Genomic DNA, 13,822 nt, shown 5'->3' with positions numbered 1-13,822 from the left:
ATCTGCAAAATACTGTTTACATTAAGCAAATTGCACCCACAAGAACAACGTCAGCAACGCGTATTTCAAAAAGTTAATCCTAAATCTGAGTGGGACATCTTTACAGTTCAAATAACACACTCTAGTATCGGCGAATTAATATGAGCTTCACGTTTCTGCTTTTAATCCTCTGGAATGCTTTGCCCCATAGACTTCCATTGTAAGTGCATTACTGCAAATGTGATTTTTTGCAGTAAATCAACAGCAGGGACTAAAAACGGTTTAAGGAACAAATTTTTTTTGAACGAAAACAGGAACAAAGTGATTTTCAGTTGTTCCGGAGTGAACACTATATTTTTAAAAGCTGGTAACCGGTTATAACTGGTTAATTTCGTTCCAGTAATTTTTTCATGAAACTAAAGGCCAAATGGTTTATCACAGTAAATTAATGGAACTACACCACTTTAAGCTGCCTGAAAATTTTTTACGTGTGCTTTGATCCTGAAGGAAACTGCTGCATCACACATTTCTTTGCATAATCGCCCATTGTAGATGTTGCATTCTGTGAATGAAGACCTTTTTAACAACTATGTATAATTACTACATATACATGCACGGTTAATACAGATACAAGGAAAACATTATTAGAGGTAAAAAGTGCATTTCTCAGTTGTTTCCAAGTCTTCTGTAGCAGTGGCCAGCTGATAGATATCTGTGCAATGTGTATAAACCTCACTCTCCTGACCTCAAGGGGTGCACTAGCGACTGACGCTAGGGGCTGTAGCCTTTAGCCTTCTTGTTAGCACACCCGCCTCCCATACCGGAGATGCTGGTTCGAGTCCCATACGGAGCAGGTAGAACAGGAGCGTGACAATGGTGCCGTGACCCGGATGGGAGTGAGGTTTAGGGGGGTGAATGTAACAGGAGCCAGCTGATAGATAGCTGTGCAATGTGTATAAACCTCACTCTCCTGACCTCAAGAGGTGCACTAGTGACTGACGCTAGGGACTGTAGCCTTTAGCCTCCTTGTTAGCGCACCCGCCTCCCATGCCGGAGACGCTAGTTCGAGTCCTGTACGGAGCGGGTAGAATAGGAGCGTCACAATGGTGCCGTGACCCGGATGGGAGTGAGGTTTAGGGGGGTGAATGTAACAGGAGCCAGCTGATAGATAGCTGTGCAATGTGTATAAACCTCACTCTCCTTGCCTCAAGAGGTGCACTAACGACACTAGCCTTTAGCCTCCTTGTTAGCGCATCCGTCTCCCATGCCGGAGATGCCGGTTTGAGTCCCGTATGGATTATTGTTAGATATGATGCATTAATACAGATTTCATGCTGTCAGGTTTTGACTGAGAAGCAGATTTGTAATTAAAATTATACTGTTAATTAACTGTATGCTTATGATTTCTATGCTGACAAATGCACCTCACAAGAAAAAAAGTAATTGCTTGTTTTTCGCTTATTTTGGTGAGACAAGTGGCTTATTTTGGGCTTATTTTTCCAGACCAGGTTGCTTGTTCCTCTTGCAAAATCTGGCAACACTGCGATTGGTATTTCACCCACCCCTTAGCGCAGAGTACTGTCACTTTAAAAAGAATGTTATTAAAAGTTATTTTATTTTGTTCTAACCAGTAACCATTTTGAAAGGAGGCAGCGGAACTTCTGAACCAGAACGAACTTGATACAGTACCTGATCAACAGCATGTCAAAGATGATGTGTGTAGAACTTAACCTGTATTCAAGCCAATACATTTCTTTATTCGCACTGAGCAGTCCCATCTGATGTGTGTCACTCAAAGCTTTCAGTGGCATAATTGGATCTATAACTGGAATGTACTGGTGCATTTTACAGTTAAAACTATGGCATTCAGTGGAATATACAGTACTGTGCAAACGTTTTAGGCACTTGTGAAAAATGTTGCATAGTGAGGATGTCTTCAAAAATAATGCCATAAATAGTTTTCATTTTTCAATTAACATCGTCTAAAGTCTAGTAAACATAAAAAAAGCTAAATCAATATTTGGTGTGACAACCTTTGCCTTTAAAACAGCACCAATTCTCCTAGATACACCTGGACACAGTTTTTCTTTGTTGTTGGCAGATAAGATGTTCCAAGCTTCTTGGAGAATTTGCCACAGTTCTTCTATCTATTTCGGCTGTCTCAGTTACTTCTGTCTCTTCATGTAATCTCAGACTGACACGATGTTCAGTGGGGGGCTCAGTGGGGACCATGACATCTGTTGCAGGGCTCCCTGTTCTTCTATTCTATTCTATTTGCAGAAGGAATGTTTGGGAGTCTAAAATATATATTACCTATTGGCACACTACAGCTAAAGATATAAATAACCATCTTAAGACAAATGTTTTTGTTAAACATCTTATGTGCCTAAGACTTTTGCACAGTACTGTATATAGACCTTTCAACCCTCTGGGAACACAATGACAGACAATGTTTTATGTAGCAAAGTTAATTTATACTACAATGTCTTTGTACACTCTACAAAGGTTACTAAAATTCAAGCAACTGTAGAGTTTAAAATGATTTGCAAGTGTGTAATATTAATTAATTTCACATTTAAACATAACAGTGAAATGTGTGTTGTGTCCTTTACAAAACATGACTAAAAATAGGAACCAAGAAATGCTGCGGAAATCTCCAAAAATCAAGTGCATTTACGAAGAGGCCGTATTATACCCACTCAAAGCCAACAGGTGCAGGCAAATGTCAAAGTTGTCTGGCACTACTGCACCAGTTTCAACACACTAACTGACCCATTAACATAAGCTGGTGTATGTGTGCTTGAGCAACTCTTTATGTCAGTACTACAAAAGCCATAGAGGTGAGGGTAGGGGGAAGGAGGGCCAGTGTAGCACTTTTAAAGTATTAGTTCACCCAAAAATGAAAATTCTGTCATTACCCTCATGTCGATGCAAATGCATAAGCTGTTATTTTTTCTGTGGAACACAAAAGGAGACTGTTTTGGCACTCTTACCATACAACAACAGTTCACTGTGACCACATCTGTAAAGCAATCAAAATGAACAATAGAATAAAACACCAATAAGCACTACATTCCAAGTCTATAATCTTCTGAAGCCATACAATAGCTTTGTGTGAGGAACAGACCAAATAATCTTTGGCGAAGCTCACGTCTAGCACGTGTGAAGCTTCAAAAATGGCACATGCGTCATAGATCTGACATGACTCAGGCAGCAAGAAACGAGGTAAAGATGATCGTTTGGTCTGTCTCTCACACATATCTATCATATGGTTTTAGAAGACTTGGAATACAGTTGTATGGTCTACTTTTAAGGTGGGATTTTTTTTGTCCTTTTTGTAGCTTGACATCCCGTGGTCACAAACTGTTTTTGTATGGCAAAAGATTCTTAAAAAATACAGGTTTGGAAACTATAGCAGACTCTTCATTTTTGGGTAAACTATCCCTTTAATTTGGGTCATCTGAACTTAGTGACAATAACGGAGAGGTCAGGGGTCAAAGGAAAAGTTCACTAACAGTGTGAACACAAACATAATACAGTGGGGATACACGTATATACCTGGACTGCTCTGCTAGAGCTTTTAGTAGAAAAGACAACAAGCTCTCAGCTCCACTGAGCGAAAGAAGTCGTGAAAGAAACAGAGAGAAGAGCAAAGTTAGCAACTGATTTCACACGGTTAGCTGTTGATAGAGTAATGACATGATTACATGCTGCAAACGGGGAAAAAAAAAAGCTTAATTAGCTGGAGCAATAACTGTGAGTGATATTGGATGGTTTGCCTAGAGGTGCCGTTACATAACATTGAATAAAGGCTGAGGTAGAATAAACAATAAGATGATAACTGCATTATAAGGCTTCCTTCATAACAGTTGGGGAAAAAGAGATTTGCCACATCATTCATCACAAGACTGTTTAAGTGGAAATTTTCACAGAACAAAGAAGGAATATATTTCTATATAAAGCTAATCATAATTATTACAGACCAATCTAACCACTTAAAGGCTAAAGGCTAGGGTACACTACGTTTTTCTGTGTGATGTTATGTCACATGCACAGTCGAGCTCTCTAGTCTTTCATATTATACTCTTGACTGTGAGCCCATATGGACGTATTTGCCGCATGCATACTACGATGCTTTGTGATACTCTTTTAGGCATGCGCATATGCAGACGATGCACACAGACGAAATTGGCGTCACACGGCATGCAGAATACCGAAGTATAATTTGGCCTTTACCCCATAAAGAAAACAATGTTTTTTCAGTTTATTCATAAAGCATTTTTACCTTTGAGTCTGTCCTCCAAAGTCCCCAAAGGGATATTTTGGTGGATTCAGCTCACTTACCCCAACACATAAAGAACAGGGTGATAACAGTTGAATTCTAGTGGGGACAAAAACCTAGAATATCAAAGAAATGGGAGGAGAGTTCTTCAACTAAGGAAAAGTGGACAATCCGCCTCCAGGTTTTATTTAAGTACAGTGGCTATATCACCAGTCTCCCCACAGAACAGTACAGTCCACAGGGACTGGGCATCACAATACAGATCAATAATGTGAAGAGACATGTGTCAAGTATATTACGTCTCCAAGTTTACAGAGCTGATTTAGAACGGAACTGCCCATTTCGATCAAGGCCAATTTTAGCTCGCTAAATCTACTGCAGGTTCAAGGCAGGCTTTGGTGATACTCTGATCGATAGTGGAAGAATTAACTTGGGTTTGACATATTGAAGGTTTTTCGTCCTTGATAAATGGAAATGCTTGATGATGGTGCCAGCGGAGAGATTAATTGGATAAAAAGAAGTGAGAGACCTTAGCCTGTGGTTAAATCCAGCCTTGGAATAGATTGGTCTCTCCTGGCCTTTTAAACCAGACACTTAATGAGTCATACCAGCACAAGCTAAGAGGGCAATTTTAAATTTAATAAAATCTAAGGCCCTACCTAATTGTTCGCTTTAGGAATTAAAACAACATCTTTTTAAATGTAGTTTAGTTTTTGGAATGTTTATAGGCTCTAGAGATTTTGAGATCTGCAAGTATGCAGTAACGGCCAGCATTATATTAAATTATACAACAAACAACCTTTTGAATGAAGCGACTTTGCTTAATGTTGCTTTATCGGACTTCCACATAAACAGCTCCAATTATATCAACTAAAGCATCCTCTTCCACGCATCTACGCTCCCAGATCACTCACTCACGGACAGATTTGGGGGCACGATCGGGATAGATTTGTTGTCAGCTTAAACAAATAACTTTCAAATAAGCCTCTCTCTCCAATCATACCATGAAAAGCATCTTATTCCACGCATTCACCCTGCCAGATCACTCACTCACCCACACTCAGACAGAATTGGGGGCTCGTCCGGGATAGGTTTGTCATCGGCCCTCCTGCACCGGTTGTGTGTGTTCACCTCTGGCTCCTGGCTACTGTGGGACCCTGCCCTGGCCCTGGAAGGCTCTGGAGAGGAGGTGAGCTTGGAGCTGTGGGGTAAGGGGCTGCCAGAGTGATGGGAGCCACTGGCCAGCACACATGGGATAAAGGAACATGAGACCCAACAATCAAAACAATGTGACAGGACTGCTGCAGAGAGACACTTTGATTTTTAGCACTAGCTTGTTTTATAGGAAACTAAAAAGGGACACTTTTTATGAATGGTGGCCAAGTGGCATTTTTGAAGTAATTATGTTGGCTTGCCAAAACCCTACAAACTGGAATTATGGTTTTATCAAAATCCCAAAACCAAAATCTAAATTTCTGACTCAAATTCCTTGGAGCTTTCAAGCTAAATCCAAACCTGCATTTGGCAGGCGCTTTTATCCAAAGCGACTTACAGTGCCCTTATTACAGGGACAATCCCCCTGGAGCAACCTGGAGTAAAGTGCCTTGCTCAAGGACACAATGGTGGTGGCTGTGGGGATTGAACCAACAACTTTCTGCTTACCAGTTCAGTGCTTTAGTCCACTACACCACCACCACTCTATATTTTCTAACTGTCTGTCTGTCTGTCTATCTATCTATTTGTCTGTCCATCTGCCCATCCATCCATCCATCCATCCAAAGCATTCAAACTACTTCAGACATATAACTTTCAAACTAACCTTTTTAGACTGTTGTAAACTTCCAGACAATGCCTTGAAGAAGTTTGTCTTGACAATTTTTTCTAGTTAGATCAATGGTGTTCTAATGTGGTTGGGTTCTAAGAGTAATGCCTTGGACTTCAGTTTATGGAAAAGAGATCCTGAAAACTGATTTTAATTGACAGCATTCTGTTTGTTATCTTTTGTGGATGTATTCATATGACATACATACACTTAAAACAACACACATCAGAACAGACAACTTGCCCCTGAGCAGGACCCTGACCTTTCTACAACAACAGGACGGCTGTCATTCTCCCTGGTACATCTCAAAAGGAACTTTTTTTCCTGCCATTCTATGTAACATTTTAAGCTTAAAGGGGTCTGCAACTTTAAATAATGTACACATTTCTGAATATTTACACAATAAACAATGTAAGCCTGTCACTCGTTTTCCACAGAAATAGAGCAGTCTACTATTTATGCATGCATTTGCATGTCAGTTCCAAAGCAGGTACACATTATGTTCTATTTGGAACATAATGGCAATAGACAGTGTGCAGGTAATGTTCTAGGGTAATTCGACATGGTTGAACATTGGTTTGCTTGATTTTCTTTAATGGCTCATGATTTCCCTGAATGACTCTATGGTTAAAAACAATGCAGCTATAATTTGCACATGGAAATTAATTCAAATCAATGTTTAAATGGTATCCAGCTTATTTTGCAACGCGGAAGCAAGCAAGCTGCTGCGTTTCCGGTCCGCTGTCATTGATTGCAATGTTAATAACTAGATGGATAATAAGACCAGAATTTTGTGATATGGGCTTCACCGATCGAAATCAGCCGATATTAGTCTCAAATCAGTGATCGGCCGATTGTGCCTAGATTTAGGGCTGATCTTTTTTTGCAACACACAGGGAATCACACATACATACCGCTACTCTAATGAATGAGCACATGCTCAGCCCTTGAAGCATGACAGATTGGCCTTTGGAGTTGTTGGCAATTCTAAGCATTCATGAATTTAAACAGTCATGTTTCAGACATGATGTAATTCACATTTTGTTTTTTTTAAAATGTGTAAAAATTACATGTGTATGCATATTAAGTTGCCCATTTTCTAGAGTCATTACGGTAGTTATTCTGACTCGCTGCACAGTTAGCACGGAGAGGATAAAGAGGCTGCAAACAAGCATAAAAATGAATTAAACAACAAATAAACATGCAAATACAAATCTGAGTATACGTGATGTAATGTGAGTCGTGACAATCAGACGTTGTGTGGAGCGATAGAGACTGTTTGAGCGATCATGAGCACTTTTAGCTTTACTCTCTTTAACATGAGTGCTCTCGGTGTCAATCAAACAAGCGCACTCTCCAGGTGCTCTCAATATCTCATCAGTCACTCATCCCAGCGCTATTCCCAATTTAAGACTGATGTTGGTCGCAATGCCACTAATAACAGATATAACTGTTTAACCTTAAATAACGGCACTGCGTCTTCACTCATTTGATTAATAATTAATTATTTGTATAGCAACAAAACGCCAAAGGCGGCAAACAAATCATAAATACTAATGATTCCTCACAGGAGCAGTTTTGGAGCTAGTAATAGACAACTTTGTTATTTTTAACGTATCACTGCTGTGTGTGATGCTCTCATGGTTTTTACTGGTTGCCAGAATGACACAATGACCTTTGATATAGACAACAGAACTATTCATAATGGTTTTTAATGCAAATAAATGTTAGCAATTCACAATTAATGTAATTTTGGTAATACTTTATAAAAAGTTTTCATTTCTTTGACATTAGTTAATGCTTTAGGTATCATGAACAAACAATGAACAATATATTTTTTACACCATTTATTAATCATAATGTTAGTTAATACAAATAAAATTGTTCATTGTTAGTTCATAGTGCATTAATGTTAATTAATACAACTTTTAATTTTAAAAATGTATTAGTATATGTTGTAACAAACATTAAGTTGATTAGTTCATGTTAACTACAGTAATGTTGGTAAATAATGTTAACAAATGGAACCTTTTTGTAAAGTGTTACTGTAATTTTACTGTGTGGGGCATAAACATATAAATGCAGCGTTTAGTGTGACAAAGGGCACTTTAAGAAAAATCGGTATCGGCCGATCTTAGTGTTAAAAAAAGGAGATTGGTATCGGCCTCAAATTTCCTGATCGGTGCACCACTACTTATAAACTATTACACAACCACAGGACGTACAGCAGAATAATATCCTAATGTTGGGTAATTTTCTAACATCAGCATTATAGTAAAAGAGTAAGTAGATCATTCACTTGTTGCTGTGTGTTGTATTGAAGAGAGGATAATAAAATCTGCTTCTTAAGACCTTTTCACACCAAACGCGAACCTTCGCCGCGATTACCATTTATTATGGAAACAATAGATTCCTAACGAGCCCTTCACACCTGGAACGAACGTTCGCGCCAAATCATGCGCCGACAAAGCAAAGCTTTTTTTTTTTGTGTCAAAAATAAAACACCCCGACCAATAAAATCTGAGCTGTGAATCACGTGTTAGGAGCTGCTGCAGATGGCGCTAAAGCACAGAAAGCTGTTTTGACCACCGACATTAAACGCTGAAGGAAATCCTGATCCAGCTGTGAGGACCTGCGTTTCATTTGCATCAAACGCCTTAAAAACAGAACCAGTTTTTCTCCTATGGGTTCTCTTAACATGTCAATGATATTGCTGCATCACCGCCTTGCATCCCCTTAAAAACAACTCTCTGATCTTACGTGGATTGTCTTCATAATGTATTCCATATTGCTGTATTTTTTCCTTTGCATTTAATCCTACGCGAGTTCTCTTAATAAACAACTGTACGGTTTTTATTTGCCAAATATTAATAAAATGAATGCTGTGACTTGCAGTGCACTATATGACTTTGTATCAAAATGCCTTTGTATACCAAAAACGTGGAAGTGTCTCCTCAAAATCGTTATTTCTGTGCAATTGTTAATAGTCGTTAACAGCTGTTGTTGGCAAGTATTAAAGTATCTGATATTGGGTCAGAATGAATTTGGATTTTGTTGGGTGAGGTGCTGTATTTCATGCATTGCATAGACTCTGAGCGTTTAAATGCCATCATGTTTAATTAGTAACATGTTTTGAGCAAATTTAGATACACATGCAATAAGATACAATCAGTAGTCCAAATTGACACAGTTATAACAGTCATTATATGTGTGCATTACGCCTTGATTAAAAAATGTACTTCACATACATGCGTGGCAGTGGCATATAATCACACTTATTTCAAATGACAACATGTTTTAACCATTAATATTATTTTATATTAATATCTTCTCATCAGTCATAGGTGAAGGGCAGACCAGCTGAAAGGTGCGTTGAGCCACCTACCATACCGGGGTAATATTACTTGTCAATTATCAACACCTATTGTAAAGGCGTAAATGTGATAACGTCGGTCATTCGTGACGGTTTCTATGTGAAAGGGCCATTTGGTGGTGATTCGCCTCTTATAAGGCGTTGCCTTTAGTGTGAATGATGCAGTTGATGCAGTTTTTCAATGTCTCCATGTAAACCTCCATTCGTACTGTATTTATCTGCAAAATTTCCGATGTAGCCTTTATTTATTTCAAAAGGCGATCACAGACTGATCTCTCATTCATTCTGACTGTGCATCAGTGTATGATGAAACGATAGCAAAATGCAATAAACAGTAAAACTATTTGCGCTACAAACGAATGTGTTTATGAAAATAATAATTAAATGATAATTATAATATGATGACATGATATATTGCCAGCCTGCAATATAAACATACTTAAATGTAACAATGTAGTATTTTTGTTTTGCTAAAATAGCTGGAGGTAGCTTATACCGGAAGAGGTCCACATTCAAGGTGGATAATACCGGCGTCCTAGTCATGCTGAAAAATAAGGTGGATACACAAGGATCTCGATTTTGCAAAAGATTTACGATTATGCTTATACTCAAAATTTCCACCGATTACACAATTACACAACCATTATGGACAAAAAACTGGAATATGTCTCCTCCAAAGCAAATTATGCTATCACTTTCTTTTCCATAAAACAGAAAAACCTTCCAGTAGGTAGTGTGCCAAAGGTCAGGATCCATGCCATGTTTCTTACAATTCTCCTGCAGGTAGATCATCTACAGTACATCAGAATGCAAGCTTGATTCTGCTTGATATATATATATATATATATATAAAAATCTTCTCTTGGATGCACACAGCTGGATATTCAAAATTTCCAGACAGGCAAAGTATTTATACAGCTGCATTCAATTAAATGATGTGTGTATTTTGTTTGTGTGTAACTGGAAATATATGTGCAGATTTATAAACAATAACTAATCGCAGACTGGAAAGTTTCAAAATCGCTGTTAGGATTCTATGTGATCTCATTGGAACTCTAGCCAGTAGGCTAATCAATAATGTTGGCAAAAACAACTGTTTTGGAGCCGTTTGGCAAAGCAAACACAATCAGCCTGAAAGCACTTCATCCATACGGCCTCTAGCCACAAATCTGATCTATCTTCACTCTTTTAAATGGATAGTACATCCGAAAATTAAAACTCTTTCATCACATACATACCCTCATTCCAATCCTGTATGACTTTCTTTCTTCTGCGAAACATAAAAGGACACAATTCTGAGTAATGTCCTAGAGATGTCAAGCCTCAAAAAGGACACAAAAGCTTTACAGAAGTACTATAAAAGTAGTCCACATGACTCATGCTTTATAATTCAAGTCTTCTTCTCAAGTGCAAGGAAAAGAAAATGGCTAATGGAAAAGAACGTCCAGAATTCTCAAAATGTTTCCTTTTGTGTTTTGCAGAAGAACGACAAGTCCTAAAGGTTTGGAGAGACATTTTTGGATGAACTATCCCTTTAAACAGCAGGAGCTCTCTAACACTCACCTGGAATGGGATGATATCTCGCTGAGGTCTCCTACACTCCCGTCCCCTGGCGCGTGTCCAGCAGCCAGTGCCGCGGCGTAGCTCTGAGGCAGGTACAACCTGCTGTGCTCCTTCTCAGTGGAACATTCCTCCGTCAACTCCGGGGTCCATGAGTGTCCCGGGTCAGGTGCCCCTCGCCCCTGGAGCATGGCTCGGGACGCGGATGCACTGGCCACCCCCGGGGTCATGCTGCAGGGGGCAGTGTCAATCCCGCTATCCGTAGAGGCTCCTTTAATGTAGGTAAGACCCAACATCTCTGGATCCATCAGATCTCCAGAGCCAAAGTGCTTCTCATCACTGTTACTGCTGGAGGCATTACTGGAGAGAGTGTTACTACTGGAGTGGCTGGAGTTCTTATCGCCGCCCTGCTGTAGGAAGACAGATTTTTTTAGGGTGTTTTTTACTAAGGCAAGCTGTATTATTTCTATTGCTCATACAACAAGGAATCCACCCACGTTGCAACACACAATAACACAACCATTGTGCCATTGTGTACATGTGCCTTCTTTAGTCTGTTTGCAAATTTGTTATCTGTTATTCTATTCATTGAATGGACAATGGACAACATAAGCTGTCATACACTTAAGAAAGTCATGTTCCACTTTCTTTGGTCCCAACTAATATAAAACTATTCAAATGCACACTGCAAGACCAGCAAAACTAATTACTGTGAGCTAATGAATAATTCCACTACTGGTAATGAATGCAAATGTGTGCTGTATTCATTAATTAGTGTGCAGGCAATAGGCGTAATAAATCAAGTGACTACTGTCTGCAGAGAATGGCGCCATGTACATCTCCCAATGGATAGCCAACAGCATTAGACAATGCAATAGACATTACTGATACCAATTTAAAAATGAAACGTTTTTTTTTTTTGTATAGTTATTGATATACAGTAGATGGTAAAGCCATAGATAGGCAACAACAAAAAGTAATTAAGACACTGTGATCCTGACATGAATTGGCTCTCTTTATATCGGCTGCCATGAAACGATCAAACACAAAAATGAATGGCACTGGAAAATACATTCCACTTACAGTAGTTTGATAATGATACAGACCTTTAATCTATCATTCCCTTTGTTTTAATTATGTTGGGAGCAGCAAACCCACTCCAAACTCCCTCTGGCTCTTTATCACATACAGCATTCCCAAATAAGTATACAGTATTGTAGACTCGGGTCGTGACTATTTTTTGCGGGTTTCAAGGCCTTTGCACACCAAAGGCGAATCTTCACCACAAATAACTTTTTAAATCAAAACAAGGTATTACTAACGAGCCATTCTCACCTGGGGCGAACATTCGCACCGGATCGAACGGCGACAAAGCGAAGCTTCTTCTTTTTTTTTTTTTTTTACAGTGAGTGTTTCCATTTTATTTATTTTTTCACCAGGCGATGAAATGCCCTGACCAATAAAATATGAGCTTTGGATCAAGTGCAGTTACCAAAACCAGTGCAACAGGTGGCGCTAAAGCACAGAAAGCTGTTTTGACCACCGACATTAAACACTGAAGGAACTTGAGGAAGAAATACTGAATCAGCAGTGAGGACGTGCATTTCCTTTGCATGAAATGCTTTAAAAACGGAAAGATTTGGGGGGCCTGGGTAGCTCAGCGAGTAAAGATGCTGAATACAACCCCTGGAGTCACGAGTTCGAATTCAGGGCATGCTGAGTGACTCCAGCCAGGTCTCCTAAGCAACTAAATTGGCCCGGTTGCTAGGGAGGGTAGAGTCACATGGGGTAACCTCCTTGTGGTCTCTATAATGTGATTCTCGCTCTCGGTGGGGCGCGTGGTGAGTTGTGCGTGGATGCCACGGAGAATAGCGTGAATCCTCCACATGCACTATGTCTCCGCGGTAACGCGCTCAACAAGCCACGTGATAAGATGCACGGATTGACGGTCTCAGACGCGGAGGCAACTGAGATTCGTCCTCCGCTACCCGGATTGAGGCGAGTCACTATGCCACCAAGAGGACTTAGAGCGCATTGGGAATTGGGAATTCCAAATTGCTCCCCAATTTGGAATGCCCAATTCCCAATGCGCTCTCAGTCCTCGTGGGAGAAAAAAATTATAATATTTTTTTTAACATGTTAAAATCACTGCCTTGCATCCCCTCTTCATAATGTATTCCATATTGTGACATATTTGCCTTTGCATAACACTGATTCTTGAGATAAGGGAAAAAAAGTGTCAAGAAATTATCAATAAATTAATGTTGGCACATGTTAAAGTGCCAAACAAAATGTTTAAAAATGCAACAAATTTATATAAATATCAAATGAAAGGTAGGGATCTGTAAGATATCAAACAATACATAAAGTAAACTTTACATTTTATTTTGCATAAAAAAAACTGCCTATCAAAGTTGTGTCCTCACTTTAGGTCAACTCTGTCAGATTTTTTTATAATCCTGAATAAATCAGACAATGTCATGGTCAGCCATTACTCTGAGTACCTGTTTCCCACCTCCTGCTCATGGTTGATGCAACAGTAGGACACGTGGTCTGGTAAGTTTTAGATTTTTTCATATTTTAAATGTTAAAGTCTCTGCGGTCACAGCTTCAACATGTCGTCTCTGTCAGAAATTTCAGAATAGTGTGAAAACAGAAAAAAGGTATATATAGAATGTATTTTATCACTTTACTCATTTACTTTACACCATTATTAGATAATTAAAGACTTCACACTCTTGTTGGATGGACACAATTAAAATAGCATGCTTTTTAGTGTGTCTGACGGAGTTGACACAAATTACAA

General features: G+C 39.2%; 2 protein-coding genes across 2 annotated transcripts in view; both read right to left on the bottom strand.

Moving 5' to 3' along the window:
• The window catches only part of LOC127414395 (keratinocyte proline-rich protein-like), a 401,795-nt gene that overhangs the window by 210,313 nt on the left and 177,660 nt on the right, over positions 1-13,822 (bottom strand). The window lies entirely within an intron of this gene.
• Positions 1-13,822, bottom strand: part of LOC127414356 (signal-induced proliferation-associated 1-like protein 2) — a 180,240-nt gene that overhangs the window by 32,949 nt on the left and 133,469 nt on the right. Inside the window, exons 14-16 of the mRNA XM_051652329.1 lie at positions 11,020-11,426; positions 5,316-5,498; positions 3,538-3,591 (exon numbers count right to left, since the gene is read on the bottom strand). Of these exons, the coding sequence (XP_051508289.1) occupies positions 3,538-3,591; positions 5,316-5,498; positions 11,020-11,426 (644 nt within the window). The remainder of the gene's footprint in view (positions 1-3,537; positions 3,592-5,315; positions 5,499-11,019; positions 11,427-13,822) is intronic.

Source organism: Myxocyprinus asiaticus, chromosome 23 (genome assembly GCF_019703515.2).
Source record: "Myxocyprinus asiaticus isolate MX2 ecotype Aquarium Trade chromosome 23, UBuf_Myxa_2, whole genome shotgun sequence".
Lineage (NCBI taxonomy): Eukaryota > Metazoa > Chordata > Actinopteri > Cypriniformes > Catostomidae > Myxocyprinus > Myxocyprinus asiaticus.
The sequence above is the reverse complement of the archived record's forward strand: the minus strand, read 5'-3'. Positions and strand labels throughout refer to the sequence as shown.